Raw genomic sequence first — 18,340 nt, 5'->3', positions numbered from 1 at the left:
TTATTTTCTGTTTTCTCTCTATTCCATAAGCTACAATATCTACTACAGGGCCTGATTCTCATTTACCCCTGGGCTCTTTACCACTGTGGTAGTGTAAAAGGGCTTTTTGGCAACTGTGACTCAAGTCTGTAGTAATTATTTTGTTTAATCTAAAATCAATTGAGTTTTGGCTGTTTTATCTGGGGAACTTATTAACTGGTTCTCCTGAAGGAAATAGATCTCTGGAAAACGTACGACAGGCAGCATATTGGAGTGGAAAAGCTGGGGTCTTTTCTCCAGGACAATGCTACAGAAGGACTGCACTGTAAGCACCAGAAGATCAAATGACCAATGGGAACAGGAGGCCATTTAGTTAATATTTAGTTAATATCTACAAATAAATATTTTATTGATAATAGTTTATATTTTATAATATTTTAAACATATCTTTATCAAAATCATTTCACTCATTATTCCTAAGGCTTTTAAAAGAAGTGGGGAAACACATGCATCTTGCCACACTTTTTTCTTTCAGTCTTACAGTTTGCTATACAATTGCCAAATTGGCTATTATTTCTCCCACAACAGCACTGGTTCTGGTTCTTTGGTTGCTACATCAGGAGCTTTGCTGTTGCCTGTGGGCCAGTCTCAGCTGCCTTGTCCCTTGGCTGATATTTTTATTTGACTTACCTCACTCCTCAGGAATCTTCATACTTTAGTTCATTTGTGAACATTATTTCTGCACTAATCTCCAAGTGATGAGTAGGAAGCTTATAAAGTCTGCATTTGTAAGCAAAGAGCTTAGAAAATCTATAGCAGTATATACTTATTTTACAAAATCTAAAAATATTGTATAGAAATTACAGTATTTATTGAGAAATAACTGAAAACATAGGGATTCCAAAAAAGTTAAAACTATAGCTATTCACTAATTTTCACTTTGAGATCAAAAGACAAGTGAGTTATTTCTGAAAAATTTAAAAAACTAATTTTTTCCCCCCAAGTCTTGTAATTCCAAATAGCTTTGTTCATCTCCCTCAAACTTAAAAAAAAAAAAAACTCCTCTAGCCTCAGACTATGCATGTGAAAAACCAGGCCAGAAATTTTGCTAAATTAGTGGGGAGACTCTCAAAATCAACTAGGAAACTGCCTAACAGAGTTAATTCTGTGGCTCCAAAATAAAGAACTGTTAAATGGGAACAGGCCAGCTTAGACACAAGCCCATGAGCTTTAGGATTTCTCTCAAACACACTACAGCAAAAGGAAAGTCTGGCAATGAGTAGATACAGAGGAGCCTAACCTTTTGAAATGATAGATTTGCTGACAAATACTATAAACAATGTGTTATATTTTACTTACATTCCAAAGTGATAGCATTCAATGCCAAAATAATAAATTAATGTTTATAATTCCCTAACAGAACTTTATATTTCAGAAGAGAAATAAAGAAGATGGAAAGTTGGAGACTTAGAGAAAAAGATATGGACAAAAAATTCTGAAGCACTGAAATCCATTCTCTGTAGAAGTCCCTGAGAAACAGTGACCCACTGGCAGTTATTCAACTGAGCAATGAATATTTAAAAATATATAAAACTCCAGCTACTCGTTTTTTAAATTTATTTTTTGTTATCAAAGACAATGTCCAGAAACATACAGTACTAAAGAATCTGTTCATGGCATTGTTTACAAAAGTTCCTAACAGACAGTGAATATTTTATTGTTTGGATGTATCCTTTATTATTGATGAGGTGAACTAATCAATGGAATTGTTTCTTTTAAAAGAATCTTGTAAAGAAAAAAGATCTAGTTTGATTTTTGAATCGGTTGATTGGAGCAAGTTCGCCACTCGTGACAAGACCAGTTAAAGATCAGCTCTTGCCTATCAGTGGAACTGGGCATGGCTCTTCTGAAAAGGTCACAGATCTTTCAAATATAGGCACCATGTTGTAAATTCTGCACATACAAAATATGTTCATGTCACTCAAATTACACAATATGGCAGTGTTATAAGTCTGAGTATTATAGTCAATTAATGACAAAGAGGAGAGCACAAAGCTCACACATGACTAATGACAGGGACAAATCTTGAAAGAGACAAATAGTATAAAATAACAGTTTTCCTGGGAGGATGTGTGCACGCACATGTGTGAGAGTGCATATAACAAAAAAAAAAAGTTCAACACAAAGTTCAAATAGCGACCTGTCCATTTGCTCCAAGCTTCTTATTTAGTCTGAATGCTGAAGGCTTTCATTTTAACTACATGTTAAAATGCGAATTCAAATCCCATATAAGCCTTCTGTATGTTGGTTGGTTCGAACGGATTAGAATTGAGAGTGAGTGACAATCCTCCTTTTGTTCTATTTGTCAGCCTCTGGGTATGTAGGGTACTTGACTGTCTCGATTTTCTCCTTTACTTTGTAAGATGGGTATAGGCCTGTTCTCCCTAATTTCCTATTGATGCCTTTAGAGTAACCATCCCAGTGGTTTCCAGCCACACCAATTATATCTTCAGGTTCCATGGGGATTTCATCAGCAGTTCGTGGATGATGGGCATAAATGGCAATCTGGTTGTGCGCATTCTGTCCTCCAAAATAGTAGATATCATCCAAAGAGTGGAAATATGCTGAAGCATCTGGATGCAAAGTCTGCATGATTTCATAGGCAACTCGACAAACCTTGGGAAAAAAAACAGAAAAGAAGCCATGAGTGCAGTATGTCCCTAACTCAACACAACAGTCAACAACATACACCCCACAGCTACATTACACACAAAAGAAGTTCAAGCACTGGAATTTCCAGCTTAAACTCTCAAGTTCTTTAAATGGCATATTTGAAAAATACTGTACGCTTGCTAACAAATATCACGTAACTCTGCTGTCAGAATTCTTAACATCACATTTGGGAAAAAAAGAAAATGAAAACTTTGCACTTTTCAAAAAAGAGGTGAAAGCTGAAAAAAATCAAGGATTTATAAAAAATCACAGTTTAGGTTTGTCTTTTTTTTCTTGTAACAATACTTTGAAATAAAGCAACAAGTAAAATGTGTCATCTCTCTACATAGAAAATCTTGGAAATCAGTTTTACCCTCCCCCACAGGATTTAGAGCTTTTACTCAAACAAAACATTAATCAAAGGCTTTACTTATCCACTGTCAATATCATGGACCACTCTCAGTTAGGTTTCAAGTCAGGTCCTGGAATAGAGTCAGCATATCACTGTTTCATCTCAGCAACATATTTTTATATGAGGTAAAGGAGACAGAACTAGGTGTCATTTGCATGCTACTAGCTTGTAGAACATCGTATCTCACAAACCTCCCCAATGGTTTATGCAGAAGTTAAAAAAGGTTGGAAAGAAAATCAAGCTTTATGGGGTGCCAGAGATGAATGCTCTGGAGGTGAAGGAATGTGGTGAAGGCATTAGTGATCGCAAGAGAGGATTAGAAGCATTTGAGTACTTTTCCATTATTCCTTACTATGTCACTGAGATGAAACAGTGGTATTCAGTGATATCAAAAGCCGCAGACAGTCCCAGGAGCATAGACATGGACATTCTCTGTGGACAGGACAGGTGTCATCCATCAGCACCACCAATGCTGACCCTATTCGAGGACCTGACTTGAAATCTAACTAAGAGGAATTCTTGAACCCCACTAAGTTGTTGTGGGAGACTCCAGCATTTATTTCAGCAACTTCAGAAAGAGTTGAGTGAAAGTATCAGGTCCTCCCCTTAGGGATTTGAATATTTCTATTCACATCCATCACCCCCCTTCATCTTGTTGTCACTGCAGTAAATGAACAATCCAAACAAGTGTACACATCTGTCCCTTGACATAAAGATAAAAAAAAGTAGATCTCTTTGGGTGGAAAGTACATGCTATGGCTTGGCTTAAAGTTAGAATCACAAACTACTTAGCCACGGTGACCAAATATAATTATATTCAGTGGGACAAAGAAGAGTTATTTTCTAACAAGGTACCCCCTGACTTAAGAGGAGTTTAAATCAATTTGGTCAGAGGATCATCTCACCATCAGAACCTGTCTTCAAGCTACTTTACACTCTGCAGACCCAGGGGCTAGATCAATGGCTACTGCTATTGCCAGGAGGAAAGACCCCAGGTTATCTGCCTCAGGATTCCCTACAGAAGTACAGAATGTGGTACAGGATTTACTGTTTGATAGACAAGAGCTATTTAACCCAAAAATGGATTATACACTGCACTTTTTAAGAAAGTCTCAGACCATGCTTAGATCTTTGGGAATTCATACTTCCAATTTTAAAATAAAAAAAGCATGAACCTCAGTATAGCTCTCAACAGAGCTCTCAATCATCTATGCCCTTGTACAACCAAATCCGTGTAGGAAAGGACAAAGGTTCCTAAAGTGGAAAGCGATTTCTTCATTGGCTTCTCAACTATCCCCCTCACAGAAACAACAAATTTGATGCTTTGGTCAGGGATACTGAACCAATCTATGTGGATCTGTATACCTTCCTTTCCCCCACTCCACTTTCTGCCTCTCTTTTTTCAGGAATGCCTTGACCAAAATAACATCAGACCGCTGGATCTTGCAGATCTCTCAGCTGCACTTTGGGATTTTATGAAATGCCTATCAGAGGTAATTGCTCATTTACATCAGCAAGGTATTTATGTGTATCCATACCTTGATGATTAGTTAATCCAAGGGTAATCAGTCCAGCAGGTCTCCAAACTCAGTGAGATTGATTCTGTGCCAGTTCTCAGACTTAGGACTGAAAATTAACCTAAAGAAATCTCATCTATTGCCGTACCAACCCTAGACTCCAGGAGACGCCAACTTCAACTCTCCTAGACTCCAAGTGATGCCTTTTGCCAGATTGAGGCTGAGATCTCTTAATTCTTGGATCAGACCAGTTTATCATCCAGTCACTTACAGAATGAACTGGCAAGTCACGATCCCTCAGTAGAATCTCTTGTCCCTCTGTTGGTGGTTAGAGACAGACATCGTTTGTAGATATATCTCCCACCCAGACATTAGTCACCAGATGGATCCACAAGCTGCTGCAGTGTACATCTGGGTCAATTCCAGATGCATGACCTATCGAACTTTGCAGATCAATCAGCTCATATAAATGTGTTGAAGCTCAGAGTGATTTGCTTCACTTGAAAATCATTCCTATCATGGTTGAGAAACCAAGCTACGCAGATTTTGACAACTCCACAGCTGGGGAGGAGCAAAATCAGACTCCTTTGTCAAGAAGCCGTTCTCCTCTGGGAATGATGCATCAATCATTGCATAGATCTCATAGTGATACATCTCCCAGGGGAATAAAATGCTCTGGCAGATTAACGAAGCAGGAAAAGCTGATCCACTCACAAATGGTCTCTAAAGGAGTCAGTGGTGAAACGTCTTCCAAACATGGGGTTTTCCAAAAACAGATCTCAAAAAACACCCTCTGTTTTGCTCTTGAGGGGGTCAGAGTAAGGGTGCTCTCGCAGATGAATTTCTAATCTCCTAGTCACATCACCCAGGCTATGCATTTTCTGTTTTTCCTTTAATTCTCAGGGTTCTAAGTAACATGAAGCAGGACAGGACTCAAATGATCCTTGTGGCCCCAGCATGGCCTTGTCAGTTTTGGTATTTCTCCGATCATCAGTTCATAGCTCTCCCATTTCTGCTGGACTTAATGACTCCAGATTCTGGAAACAGATTCCAGCCTTATGGGCTTATTGCACATGTATCCACCAGTAATACAAATACAATTTTCTTGGGTCTTAAACTTAGTCTCTCCTTCATTTATTGAGCTCTCATTTGAGCCTCTGACATCTTGCTCCCTCCATCATTTATCAAGCAAAGTGGCATTTCTGGTGGCAATCATTTCTGCCCATAAAGTGAGTGAGATCTAGGTGCTCATGTCTAACCCATCATATACAATATTCCATGCAGATAGGGTAACTATACAACCTCACCCTAGATTTATCCCTAAAATTGTCTTGCTCTTTCATATTAATCAAATACACACATACCTATATTTATTTCCAGGCCTTGGTCATCCCCAGATGAGGCAAAGTTACATACCCTAGATGTCAGAAGAGCCCTGTTGTACTATCTTAGCAGAAAAAGATCATTCAGAAAATCTCCTAGACTGTTCATAGCATATGGGAATGCATCAAAATGTAGACCAATCTCCTCTAAGATATTATCCAAATGGATCATGCATCAAGATTTCTTACATCATCGATAAATTACAGCTACCAAGTAGGGTGATTGCTCATTCTACCAGAGCCCAAGCTATTTTAGCAGCCTCCTTCAGCAGAGTTGCAGTCATTTAAAATTTGTAGAACAGCAATGTGGTCCTCAGTTCACACATTTACCAACCATTACTCTCAAGCATCAGCATCTAGAGCAGATGCTCAACCATTTTATATGAAAGTCTGCTCCCTTTATAAATGAATTAAATGTTTTTGATATTTCCAGCATGCTAGCAATTGTAAAATCAGTAGCCCTACAGTGTAGACTGGAAGAATCAATTTGCTGAAAAAGACTGATAATGTCTTCTTGCAAAACCTCATGCTTGACAGTGAAAGTTGACACATTTGCTGCAGTATGAAACTGCCATTTAACAAATATTTAAATAAATGGCCATACCATTTTGTCAGTTATGCCACCTTAGTAGCAGAAGCAAACCTTTCCACCCCTAAGGAAATGTTAAATACACAACAGCTGAAGTGAATATATGTAATGGGAAGCTTTGAATTCCACCCCATAGCTTTTTATATTATGTGCAACTCATCTATCCATCTCTATCTGTTAAATTATATCTGTTCATTCATTTTGGAAAACAACCCATTTTATGGCTATTGTTTCATAGAAATATTCTGTACCAGCATAATATTTACATATTACAGAATGCTTACTGAGTGGAGCATTTAGCAGGGAGCACATGGCACTGAGATTTGCACTGTTTACCTGTGGACCTCTGCGTAGCATTTAAGATGTTTGTCATGACCTATAATGCTCAGAAGGACCTAGGACCCGTCTAACTGAGGATTGCCTCTCCCTCCAAGACATACTGCCACAGCTGTAGTCAGTTCCTCCTGCCTTGGTCTGAAATAGCCTGAATTTGATGACTTTCAGAATAGGCTGAAAAAAACATTTGTTTGACTGGATTTTGGGGGAGGTATGAGGGCATAATTTGGGGGGAAGGAATGAGGTATAATTTGGGGATGAGAGGCTTTTCTGTATTTAGTTATTGTCTGCTGGCTCTGATAAATTGTTTTCGGTATTTAGTTATTGTCTGCTGGCTCTGATAAATTGATAAATTGTCTGATAATTTGGGGGAGGTATGGGGTATAATTTGCGGATGAGAGGCTTTTCTGTATTTAGTTATTGACTGCTGGCTCTGATAAATTGTTACCTCCATTTCATTATTTCTGTCAGAGTTAATTTATTTTTATATTAGTATTTATACTGATATGTGGTTATTGTATGTTTAATTATTGTTAGGGTGCAGAAGGTAATCTGTATTTTGAAGTTGTGCAGGATATTCGCCTCCTAAAGTGATTTCAGCACTCATTAGTATTATGCCTGTGTATCAATGTAACAACAAAATCATGTTGGCCTATGCTGCCAATATCCACAACCAAATTCTCTCTGATCAGTACTGCCATTTAAGAGCATAAGTGACAGCAGTAGGACCTTTGTCTGATTTTAATTACACCTTTTAGCTTTTTCACAGATATCCATCTGCCTGAACTGATGTCTTTTGGATCAGATGGAGCATCATGCCAGTGAGAAAACACTGCTTTTACTATACTATTTGTGTTTTAAAATCCTTAAGAATTTATCATGATCCATGAAATTATATTTACATGTAATAGAACAGAAAATACCACAACTATTGTATCATTCATATTCCCACTGGACTGAAGTGCTTCGTAAAGCTACTCAAGAAAACAAGCCTATAGCATGTAATTATTTGCACAACAAATCTGAGTGGATTACAATGGATACAATGTAAATTTACTGTACTGCTTCTGGCCTCGTGGAAATGTAATTGACCCTGAAGAGGAATTTCATTTCTTCCTTTCCCCTCCTCTGAATCCTATGAAGTAATCAACTGAGGCCAAAGGCTGAGGTGTTTAAACCTCTCAATATCAGCGCACTGAAGTGCAGAAAAGGATAAATTTGGGTTATCTACTGACTATGCAAAATCATAGAGTATTATACAAGCCTAATTACCATCTGCTTCTTTTAAATACCCTAAGCCAAGTGCATTAAACAACTACAATGGCTGACTTCAGTGGAGGAGGTGTAATCAACCAGTGCTAGCAAATAGTTCAATATACAGATAATATTATATGGAATCTTTTAATTCTTTCATGAAATTTTCACTACAAAACACTGAGAACATGGTACTATAGATGCACTAGCTAACATTAAGTAAAAAAAACTCAGACTTTTAAAAGAATTGACTGATGTAATGTATATTTAGCTGTTACATTGCAGTTTACCTGTGACGAAAACGTACAGACCAGGAAGTCTGCTTGAGACAGAAAGTGGATATCCAGAATAACACCCCGCAGTGAGTTTTCAGTGTATCGATTATGAAGTCCAGCTGACCAAGATATGGAGTTATCACTGATAAATTCATAATTTGGATATCTGGAAAAAATATAATCTACAATTAATATTAAAGCCTTAAAATTAAAATTTTACAAACCGGAAGCACCAACCTAATTGTAAGAGCAAGCAGTTTTAAGTCACAATTCTCTTTTACAGAGAATTTACCATTGCCTTTTTGACTACTCTAGGATTTTAGCCCTCTGTCCTCCCCTTTACCACCTCGCAAGGCCTCCTTCCCCCCTGCTCCCCACCACCACCAAAAAACCCTTCACCAAGCAGAGTTTTGACCCTGTAAAGGGAGAAGGGCCAGAGACTCCATGTGGTCGACTAGGGACTTTGGTCGACTAGGGACTTTGGAACGCACTCAGATACTATACGAATGGGCACCAGGATGAAACCCTAAGATAGATAGTATGGCACTGTGTTTTGATTTTAGTATACTTTTAGCCATATTTACTACCATTCTTTCTTGGAGGCTTTTAATCTGAGCATTCCATATGGAAATCAATTACTGGTGATAGGGTCTGACAAATAAACAAATGAGCAGAAACCGAAAAAAATCAATTTCACTTTATAACAAAGTGATTTAAATTACAGCACTGTTCAACTATAGTTACAGTGTAATTATGAAGCATACCCCTGCCAATTATTGGATTTAACCTGCCAATTATTGGATTTTTTTAACTAGGTGCATTTATCAAAATGTATAACTTTATAGTAATTACAGGGTAATGTGTTAAGTATGATACTAATGGAGTAAATAGTGAGTCATTCAATCATATAGTTAACAGTCTAGTTATATGAATTAATGGTACCTACAGTATCAAGAGTTCATAATTTAGAGCAGCCCCTAACACTGGGGCCAGAGCAGCTGCTGGTCCAGAATCAAGGTGCTATAACTGGCTTTCTTAGTACCTTCCCTTCTCCTGTGCTAAGCATAGCTCAGAGTAAGAGAGATTAGCTCCAAGTGCTTGGACAATGACTGAAGTTAGAATCTTCAAACACACTTTGTTTTATATATCAGAGGACACTTAAATATCAAGCCCTATTTGGTGGGAATATGCCGAATTTAAACCCTCACAACGTAAGAACTACTAGAGCAATTTTCTTCAAAGGTGAAACGGGTCATACACAAGGAGGCTTTTCTCTTCAAAATTAACTAGCTGTGGCCACTGAGACAGGGAAAATCCTTTGTCTAACGTCAACAGCTGATATTGCACAAAAACAAGAGTTTTATTTGCTCTTAAATACGTTGTTTGAAGCATCTGGCTTTGGGGGAGATTTAATTAGAATTTTGTGTCTTGAAGGAAACATTTGTTTCAACATAAAAATGAATATATTCATGGAAAACACTCCAGAGTTAATGACTCAGTTTTAAAGATAGACTTGGCTATACATAGAATGTGGAAACAGAGGTTAGATGAGAAAAGGAAGAAACTCTCAATTTTGAGAAGATGCTGCTGCTGCTCCTGAAGAGAAATAGACAAGGCCACGTATGACAGGAAATAGGGGTCATATCTCTGTCAGAGAGAGAGAGAGGGGCTGTCACTAGCAATATTTTTCTTCTTGTCTTCCCCATTGTGTCCAACAGCTTCTGCTAATGTTGCACTAAATACAGTAGATGATAATACTAGGGTGTCGATTAATTGCAGTTAACTCACATGATTAACTAAAAAAATTAATCGTGATTTAAAAAATTAATCATGATTAATCATACTGTTAATAGAATACCAATTGAAATTTATTAAATATTTTGGATGTTTTTCTACTTTTCATATATATTGTATTGTGTATTGTAATTTAAATCAAAGTGTATATTGTTTATTATAAATATTTGCAGAGTAAAAATGATAAACAAAAGAAATAGTATTTTTCAATTCACCTCATACTAGCACTGTAGTACAATCGCTTTACTGTGAAACTGCAACTTACAAATAGAGATTTGTTTTTGAGTGCAGTTATGTAGCAAAAAAAGAACCAATGTAAAACTTCAGAACCTACTCGTTCCTACTTCTTGTTCAGCCAATCGCTAAGACAAACAAGTTTGTTTATATTTACAGGAAGTAATGCTTCCTTCTTCTTATTTACAATGCCACCAGAAAGTGAGAACAGGCATTTGCATGGCACTTTTGTAGCCGGCATTGTAAGGTATTTACTTACCAGATATGCTAAACATTTGTATGCCTCTTCATGCTTTGGCCACTATTCCAGAGGACATGCTTCCCTGCTGATGATGCTCATTAAAAAAAATGTGTTGATTAAAACTGTGACTGAACTCCTTGGAGGAGAATTGTATGTCCCCTGTTGTTTTACTCGCATTCTGCCATATATTTCATGTTATAGCAGTCTCAGATGATGACCCAGCACATGTTCATTTTAAGAACACTTTCACTGCAGATCTGACAAAACGCAAAGAAGGTACCAATGTGAGATTTCTAAAGATAGCTACAGCACTCGACCCAAGGCTTAAGAATCTGAAGTGCCTTCCAAAATCTCAGAGGGACAAAGTGTGGAGCATGCTTTCAGAAGTCTTTAAAAAAGCAACACTCTGATGCGGAAACTACAGAACCCGAACCACCGAAAAAGAAATCAACTTTCTACTGGTGGCATCTGACTCAGATAATGAAAATGAACATGCGTCGGTACGCACTGCTTTGGATTGTTATTGAGCAGAACCTGTCGTCGGTATGGACGCATGTCCCCTGGAATGGTGGTTGAAGCATGAAGGGACATATAAATCCTCAGTGCATCTGGCATGTAAATATCTTGCAACGCCGGCTACAACAGTGCCATGCAAATGCCTGTTCTCACTTTCAGGTGACACTGTAAACAAGAAGTGGACAGCATTATCTCCTGCAAATGTAAACAAACTTGTTTGTCTGAGCGATAGGCTGAACAAGGAGGAGGACTGAGTGGACTTGCAGGCTCTAAAATTGTACATTGTTTTATTTTTGAATGCAGGGTTGTTTGTGCATAATTCTATATTTGTAAGTTCAACTTTCATGATAAAGAGATTGCACAACAGTACTTGTATCGGGTGAATTGAAAAATACGATTTCTTTAGATTTTTACAGTGTAAATACTTGTAATCAAAAATAAATATAAAGTGAGCACTGTACACTTTGTAGTTTGTGTTGTAATTGAAATCAATATATTTGAAAATGTAGAAAACATCAAAAATATTTAAATAAATGGCATTCTATTATTGTTTAACAGTGCGATTAATCCCGCAATTAATCGCGATTAAATTTTTTAATTGCTTGACAGCCCTAGATAATACTATTATTGTTTAAAATATATTTTATTTGTTTTGCGCTAATGCGAGTTTAGCTTGTCAGCATGCTTTTATACAGAAAAAGTGTAAAAACAGCAAGAGCAACACTTTTGAATTTTGTCAGAAAAAAAAAGAATACAATTTCTCTGTAATCGGAACTTTTTTGATCTTATAGTACATCACCAGACTTTTGTGGAACTTATAAAAAGCCAAATCTCACAAAATCACTTTCAGAATCCAGATAACTGTCATTATCAATCCCTTCTTATACAGCATAACAAGGGCATCTTGCAAAAGGAATGTGTAAAGTTGAATATCCTGCAGTTGAACATACATTCTGTGTGATCTGTTACTATGATATTATGGGGATAACATGATGATACTGACACACCCCATTACAAGTTCTTGTCACCAGGAGCACTAAGAGCAGGTGACTTTCCTCAACCTATTCTAGAACAAAGTCTACATACCATATAGAGTCAAAACCTCACCTCGTTTCCTGGGATTTTGCTTTAGTTACAAACAAAACTAACAATAACTTAAAAGTTCAGCTCAAGTCTTCTCCCCAGGGTTCTTACTTTAGTACTGCTTAGGCCATATTCTAGATTCTCTCTCTCTCTACAGAGCCAGCTCACTTTTGTCAGCATAAGGTAACCTGCCACCTACTTCAGAGATTCAGAAGCCATTTACTCTTTCACAGTAGGATCGACACTTTTTAAGAAGGTGGGTTCAAGTGGAAGAGATTCCAAATAACTTGTTGATTTTCAAAGGAACACTTGTGAATTTCTGTAAATGTTCCCAGAAATCCTACAGTGTTCAACCCCACCACAGTAAACTCTGTGTACCACAGAGAATTATGACTTAAAACAGAAAGATCGCATTTCATACTTTAAATCTATTTCAATTTCTTGTTAACTTGAGCTTCACTGCACACAGTGGAATCTTCTAGCCCCTTGTAATCACATACGTCTATTCAGAAGAGAACCTCTCATTTTTTCCTGTCTCCATTTGTTCAGGAATCCCAGGTTTCTAGATGTTTCCGAATCTGGGCAACCTCCATTTCATGAATTTGATTTCGAATCACCTTATAGTATTCTGTCAGCTCTTCAATTCAATCTGGCTAGTTAAAAGCATCAGAATATAATACAGTATTCCTTAGGGTCTCTGTCTTTCTGAAGAAATTATCAACCACTCCTCTTCACTGTAAAGCCAAAGGACCAGATTATGATAATCAAGCAAAATAATTAAAACTGGCATCTCAAAGCTTTCTTCATATTGGATTATCTGTATGCATTATTTCTTCCCCACTCATAGTTATCAGTTTCTGGTAGTTCATTTAAGCTTCATTATAAATATCCTCACACTGCATTCAGAAACAGAGGGTTTTATTTACTTTTTGGGGAGGGGATACTTTTTAAAATGTTATCTTCCTTCAGAGACCATTGACCTTGGATGAGACTGAAACTACAGCACAATTGAGGGACTAATTCAAGCTTCAGTGTGTTGGAACACAGTGGTTTAATGGATTTAGAAGTTACTAATGCTGATGTTTTTGCAAGACAAACTACAGCCATTACATGTCAAAAAAAATGTTTTAATTTAATGTAGTGGGAGTAAGGAAACAACAGTGAAGTGCTCTGGAAAATCTCCAGATGTGTTAGGGAAATTAAAATTGAAAAGGAAAGAGACAGTTTGTGCAATGCAACGGAAGTTGAAAGTTTAAAAAAAGCATAATGTGCTCAAGATTGTATTTATTTTTAAATATTTTCCTCTTTTTCTGCTTTACAATACTAAAAATATAAATTATTTTTAAATGGCCGAATAGATTATGCTCAATTTACAAAGTCTTACCGATGAGCTGAGGCCAAACATGGAAAGATTCAGCCACAACCAAAAAATTTCTGAGAAAATGACCAACAAATTACAAGAAAGGCTATAGTGAAAGTTGAATTGTAATCTCAACTGTATAAATTAAACCACAGATACTATGTTGAAATACCTACATTAAGAATTGTACCCACAAAGGTCAGGAATTGTAGAACTCTTCCTAACTGACACGAACACTTCCATTGCACATCTATATAATGCAAATATAATTAATCTTACTTAGATTTTGCCTCTTGTAGTAGCGAAGGGTCATCGGTAGCCAAATAAACCCGTTTTTTGTCTATATGCATTCTGCGGGCAAGAAGCTGGAAACGTTCTTCAACATGTACCATGTACTCTTCAATGGGATGAAACGCTGCCTCTGTTCCCACTTTGTCTGTCCTTCGGACGTGAACACTGAAAAGAAAGGCAGACGCTTGGGATTCAACATGTAAATCTTTTATATTTTTTATAATAGACAGTTTGGCAATTGAAATTTAGATTTGATCTTAGAATAAACATTTTTGCCCCATTATGGTACTCAGATGAGCCTTAAAATGAACCACTAAATAAAATGAAAAAGGATTAAAAATCAATAGCGTCTACAGACAAATATTCACCAAATGTGAAATACTAATTGCAAAGTCTGAAATATGCCAGGAACCACAGGACATACTAGATTTGTTATGTAACACCATGGGAAGTAACTACCATCCTGCCCTTGAAAACAGAATATAATTATTATTTTTGGAGGCGAAATGCTAATATGCTCCATATCTGTCACTGTGGAATCTTAGAGCTACAGTTCTGCAAACCTCTCCAAGTCTCTGCTACTGAGTAGGCTGAAGCTGACCTTCCTTTGATCTTTTCTGCATATATACACCTCCCAGGTTTTATTTAGTTGCCACAGTGTACAGTTTAAATTTCTTCAGGAAAACTATATATGAGCTGTCAGGACTAACAGTATTACATTTTCTCTGGTCTCAAAAGGAAGTGCATTTTTAAGATATGCTTGTCCCCTCCTACCTTTTACTAAGTCAAAACACTGCCAAGTAATTCCAATTTTCTGTATAGTGCTTCTGTATAGCATTTCTCTTTTGGGTTTTAAATGGAACCTTATTTGTCCTCATCAGAACTGCATCAATTGTAACACCTTTTAGGATTTGTCAGACACTTCCATTAAAAATCTGTGGACATTATATTCCAAACAAGTGATCTATCCCATGACAAATAAATGGCTTCAGATACTATTCAGGAATTCAAGGAGATTAAAACCAACAGGCGTGGCGTGAAAAGGTACATTCATTGCCCTTATATGGACTAGTTAGTTTACTCCACAACAGACAATATTTTATTTCCTTGCTCAATATTTTAAAATATCATGTTTTTACAGGTTTCCTGGCAGCTGGCTATGCAGTCTGCATGTCCAGTCTGATGGGAAAATCTAGAGGGAGCAATGCAGGGGCAAGGAGAAATTTCAGCTATTAGCATAGGTGTAACAGAGCATGCTTGTCCTTTAAGGTAGGGTGCAGCCTATCACACCTGTTACAGGGCCATAACCCTTTGAGAGCAAACATTCTGATACTTCTAGTCTCCAGGAAGTCTGCTGAAACCAAAGCCTCCTCGGAGATGATGCAGGTTATAAAAGTCAAGCTATAGTATCAATGGGAGAAAGACATGGAGCCCCTCTACTGGAAGACCTGAAGGAAAACAGGTGTGGTTTTTAGGTCACTCTTGGCAAGGGCCCAGGGAAGGAGCTTGAGTGGACATTGGGCCAGAAGCCACTGAGCAGGCCAGGGTTTGCCTTCAACTGGTGAGGACCCCTAGAGCCAAGAGGAGCAAAGAAGACTACTCAGAACCTATTGAGAAGGTTGTAAAGGACATCTGTAGTCAAGGGGTAGAAGCAATGTTGTGAACACTGATAAAAGAGAGGAAAAAAGTATTTGCAGGCCCTAGCAGAAGGGCTTTGGACACCTAAGTAGAGACATAGATGGGAAGATTATAGGAATATAGATTTATTGTAAATTATTGGCATATAATTTGTATATTAATAAACCAGACCAGAGAATTGGAGATATTATCTTTAAATTCTATTTGTATGAGATGTGATCACCAGAGGCATTGAAGCAGTTAGGAGAGAACTGATGCTCAGCTGTGCACCTAACAACATAGAAGTAAGCAACTGTAATACAGTGTAAAATGATTGATATAAGATTTCTAAATATGTGGAGTCTGGTTTTGTATCCATCATATTTTGGAAATTTATTTATAGCTAACATTTATGATGTGCAATAAACATTTATGATGTACAATTTCTTGGCAAACACCAAAATAAAATTCCTACCCAATAACTGGATGTTTGAAACCAAGTTTCCTTGTTGCTTCTTCGATTTCCTTTTCTAGCCATGGTTGTGGGCGAATCAAATATTTGACAAACTGCGAGACCCACCACACCGCAGGATCCCCATGGACACGAATTAGTCTATCAGCCAGGTCTTCTGGGACAGCCAATGGCAAATAAGGTGGTCGTGGGTGTAGGCTGTCAACGATGGGAAGTTCCACCACCTGAACGTTCTTATCATTTGCCTCACCTGTACCAGAATACAAATAGGATGAACCAAGAGTTTCAGTTCAATAACAATCTATATATGAGATATACGAGAATATGTAACATTCCAGATGGATTACCAGAACAGCATTTTCAACTTGTTAACAATGAGGCTAATGAACCCCCTTTCTATTTTTATTGAAATTTTATTTATAATAATGGATTAATACTATGCCATTTTTTATGCTTCTAACAACCTATGCCACCAGAATGTCTTTTCATTGTTATTAGGCTGATTATATATACAATAGACCAGAGGTTCTCAAACTGTGGTCCGTGGACCACCAGTGGTCAGCGAGCTCCATTCAGGTGGTCTGCGGATAGTTCCCTCTGAGGTGCATGCCTGGGCAGCCACACACAAGAGAATAAAGGGCCACCCTAATTAGTGGAGCCATGCAGGTGTGGCTCCACTAATTAGGTGCCTGGACCCTGGAGAAGACACACTTGTAAGGTGAGGTGGTGGCCTTGGGGGAGTAGGGTGTAGGTGGGAGGGGGAAGTGGGGTGAGAAGAGGGGGTGGGGGGAATTTGGGATGTGCAGGGCCGTGGTGGCCAGAGAAAGAGGTGACTTTCCTCAGCTCCAGGACTGTGGCTGCTGGGGAGAGATGACCCTCCTTCCCAGCCTCAGCTCAGGGGCTGCTGCGGTGGGAGAGAGAGGGAGAGACCCCCCCTCTTTCCCAGCCCCAGCTCAGGGGCTGTAGCGGCGGGGGAGAGGCACATCCATCGCATTGGAAAGGTAAGACTACTGATATTAAAATATGAGTTGTGCGCTTTTATTTGTAGAACAAAAAATGTTAATCATTAAGGGGTTTTTTTTATATAGTGCTTTATCCAAAGCACTTTACAATAGTTAGCTAACGATACAAACAACATTTGGAAAGATCATTAAGTGGTCTGCTGAGACCCTCAGCAATTTTCAAGTGGTCCGTGGGAAAAAAAAAAGTTTGAGAACCACTGCAATAGACCAACAAACCCTCTTAAAATATCACTATTGTGCTTCTCGGTCTACTTGGACATTCCTTGCAATTCCGAATGATCAGAATGAAGTTGAGTGTTTAAAAATAAATCAAAAACATTATTTCACAAATCAAGAACTGGATGACAGAAAAATGTAAACACGAATTCCTGCAGTGTTTCAATATGGGGACAGTTCTCAATGTAGGTCACTTTTCAAAAATTTCCATATACTATTATTTAATGTTTATATTACAGTCGAACCTAGAAGCCCCAGTCATGATTGTAGCTCTGTTGAGCTAGCTGCTGTACAGAGGAAGACACAGCCCTTACTCTGAAGAGCTTATAATTTATGATGAGTAGCATACCAAGGGGTAGGAGAGAGGGAGACAATCAAATGCACATTGAATATACATGCATGAATTTGCCTTCTTTTAAATATTAATTATAACAGAATTGATTTGTACACACATTGGGTTGCATCACTGACAGCTAAATGCCAGGGCAAATCCAGAGCTATTTTAGATCTGGGGCACCACTATTAGGACAAAACTAATTCCATTAAATATTCTCTTAGACTAAACTTTCAAAAAAGAATGAAAGTGTCCACTTTTCTGATGTTCCCAGAGCTGAACAAAAGCAACGATGATCAGAAAATTAGAAGCATCAGAATACAGTACTATACATTTTAATTTTTAAAATTGAAAGATTTAGATATGCATTTCTAGTGGGCTGATCAACTCACAAAAGACGTTGTCATTGTCTACAATGGATTCCAGTGCAACACAGTGAAAGCTGATCACTGGACCACTACAGAAAGAATGCTTTATGAGTGGCTCAGAGGATAAGCATATTTTCAGCTTAAGCCATCAGAAACAAACATGGTAAAAATACTTTTTCAGTACTAAGAATAAAGTATTCTATGAAGGTTTGGAAGTTAAAATGATCAGAGAATAGTTGTCAACTATTAAGACGGCTAATGGGCTGACAAAATCTATTTGCTGTAAGTAAGAATAATGAACCTGTGTCTTATTCAGTAAAAGGGGCAATTAGAAAA

At 37.7% G+C, this 18,340-nt stretch overlaps 1 protein-coding gene across 8 annotated transcripts in view; it reads right to left on the bottom strand.

The window, feature by feature from the left end:
• Positions 1-1,590: 1,590 nt before the first annotated feature.
• The window catches only part of FUT8 (fucosyltransferase 8), a 291,145-nt gene continuing 274,395 nt past the window's right edge, over positions 1,591-18,340 (bottom strand). For 5 of the 8 annotated variants that reach the window (XM_073348344.2, XM_073348345.2, XM_073348346.2 and 2 more), the window contains 4 exons: positions 16,068-16,314; positions 13,964-14,140; positions 8,472-8,622; positions 1,596-2,655 (listed from right to left, as the gene is read on the bottom strand). In XM_073348344.2, coding sequence (XP_073204445.1) covers positions 2,338-2,655; positions 8,472-8,622; positions 13,964-14,140; positions 16,068-16,314 — 893 coding nt within the window. In that variant the 3' untranslated portion in view covers positions 1,596-2,337. Of the gene's footprint in view, positions 2,656-8,471; positions 8,623-13,963; positions 14,141-16,067; positions 16,315-18,340 lie in introns of all 8 variants that reach the window. The other 3 variants (XM_073348351.2, XM_073348348.2, XM_073348349.2) reach the window with 2 other exon arrangements.

Source organism: Lepidochelys kempii, chromosome 6, assembly GCF_965140285.1.
Source record: "Lepidochelys kempii isolate rLepKem1 chromosome 6, rLepKem1.hap1, whole genome shotgun sequence".
In the NCBI taxonomy this organism is placed as follows: domain Eukaryota; kingdom Metazoa; phylum Chordata; order Testudines; family Cheloniidae; genus Lepidochelys; species Lepidochelys kempii.
This window is presented reverse-complemented; position numbering and strand designations above follow the sequence as displayed.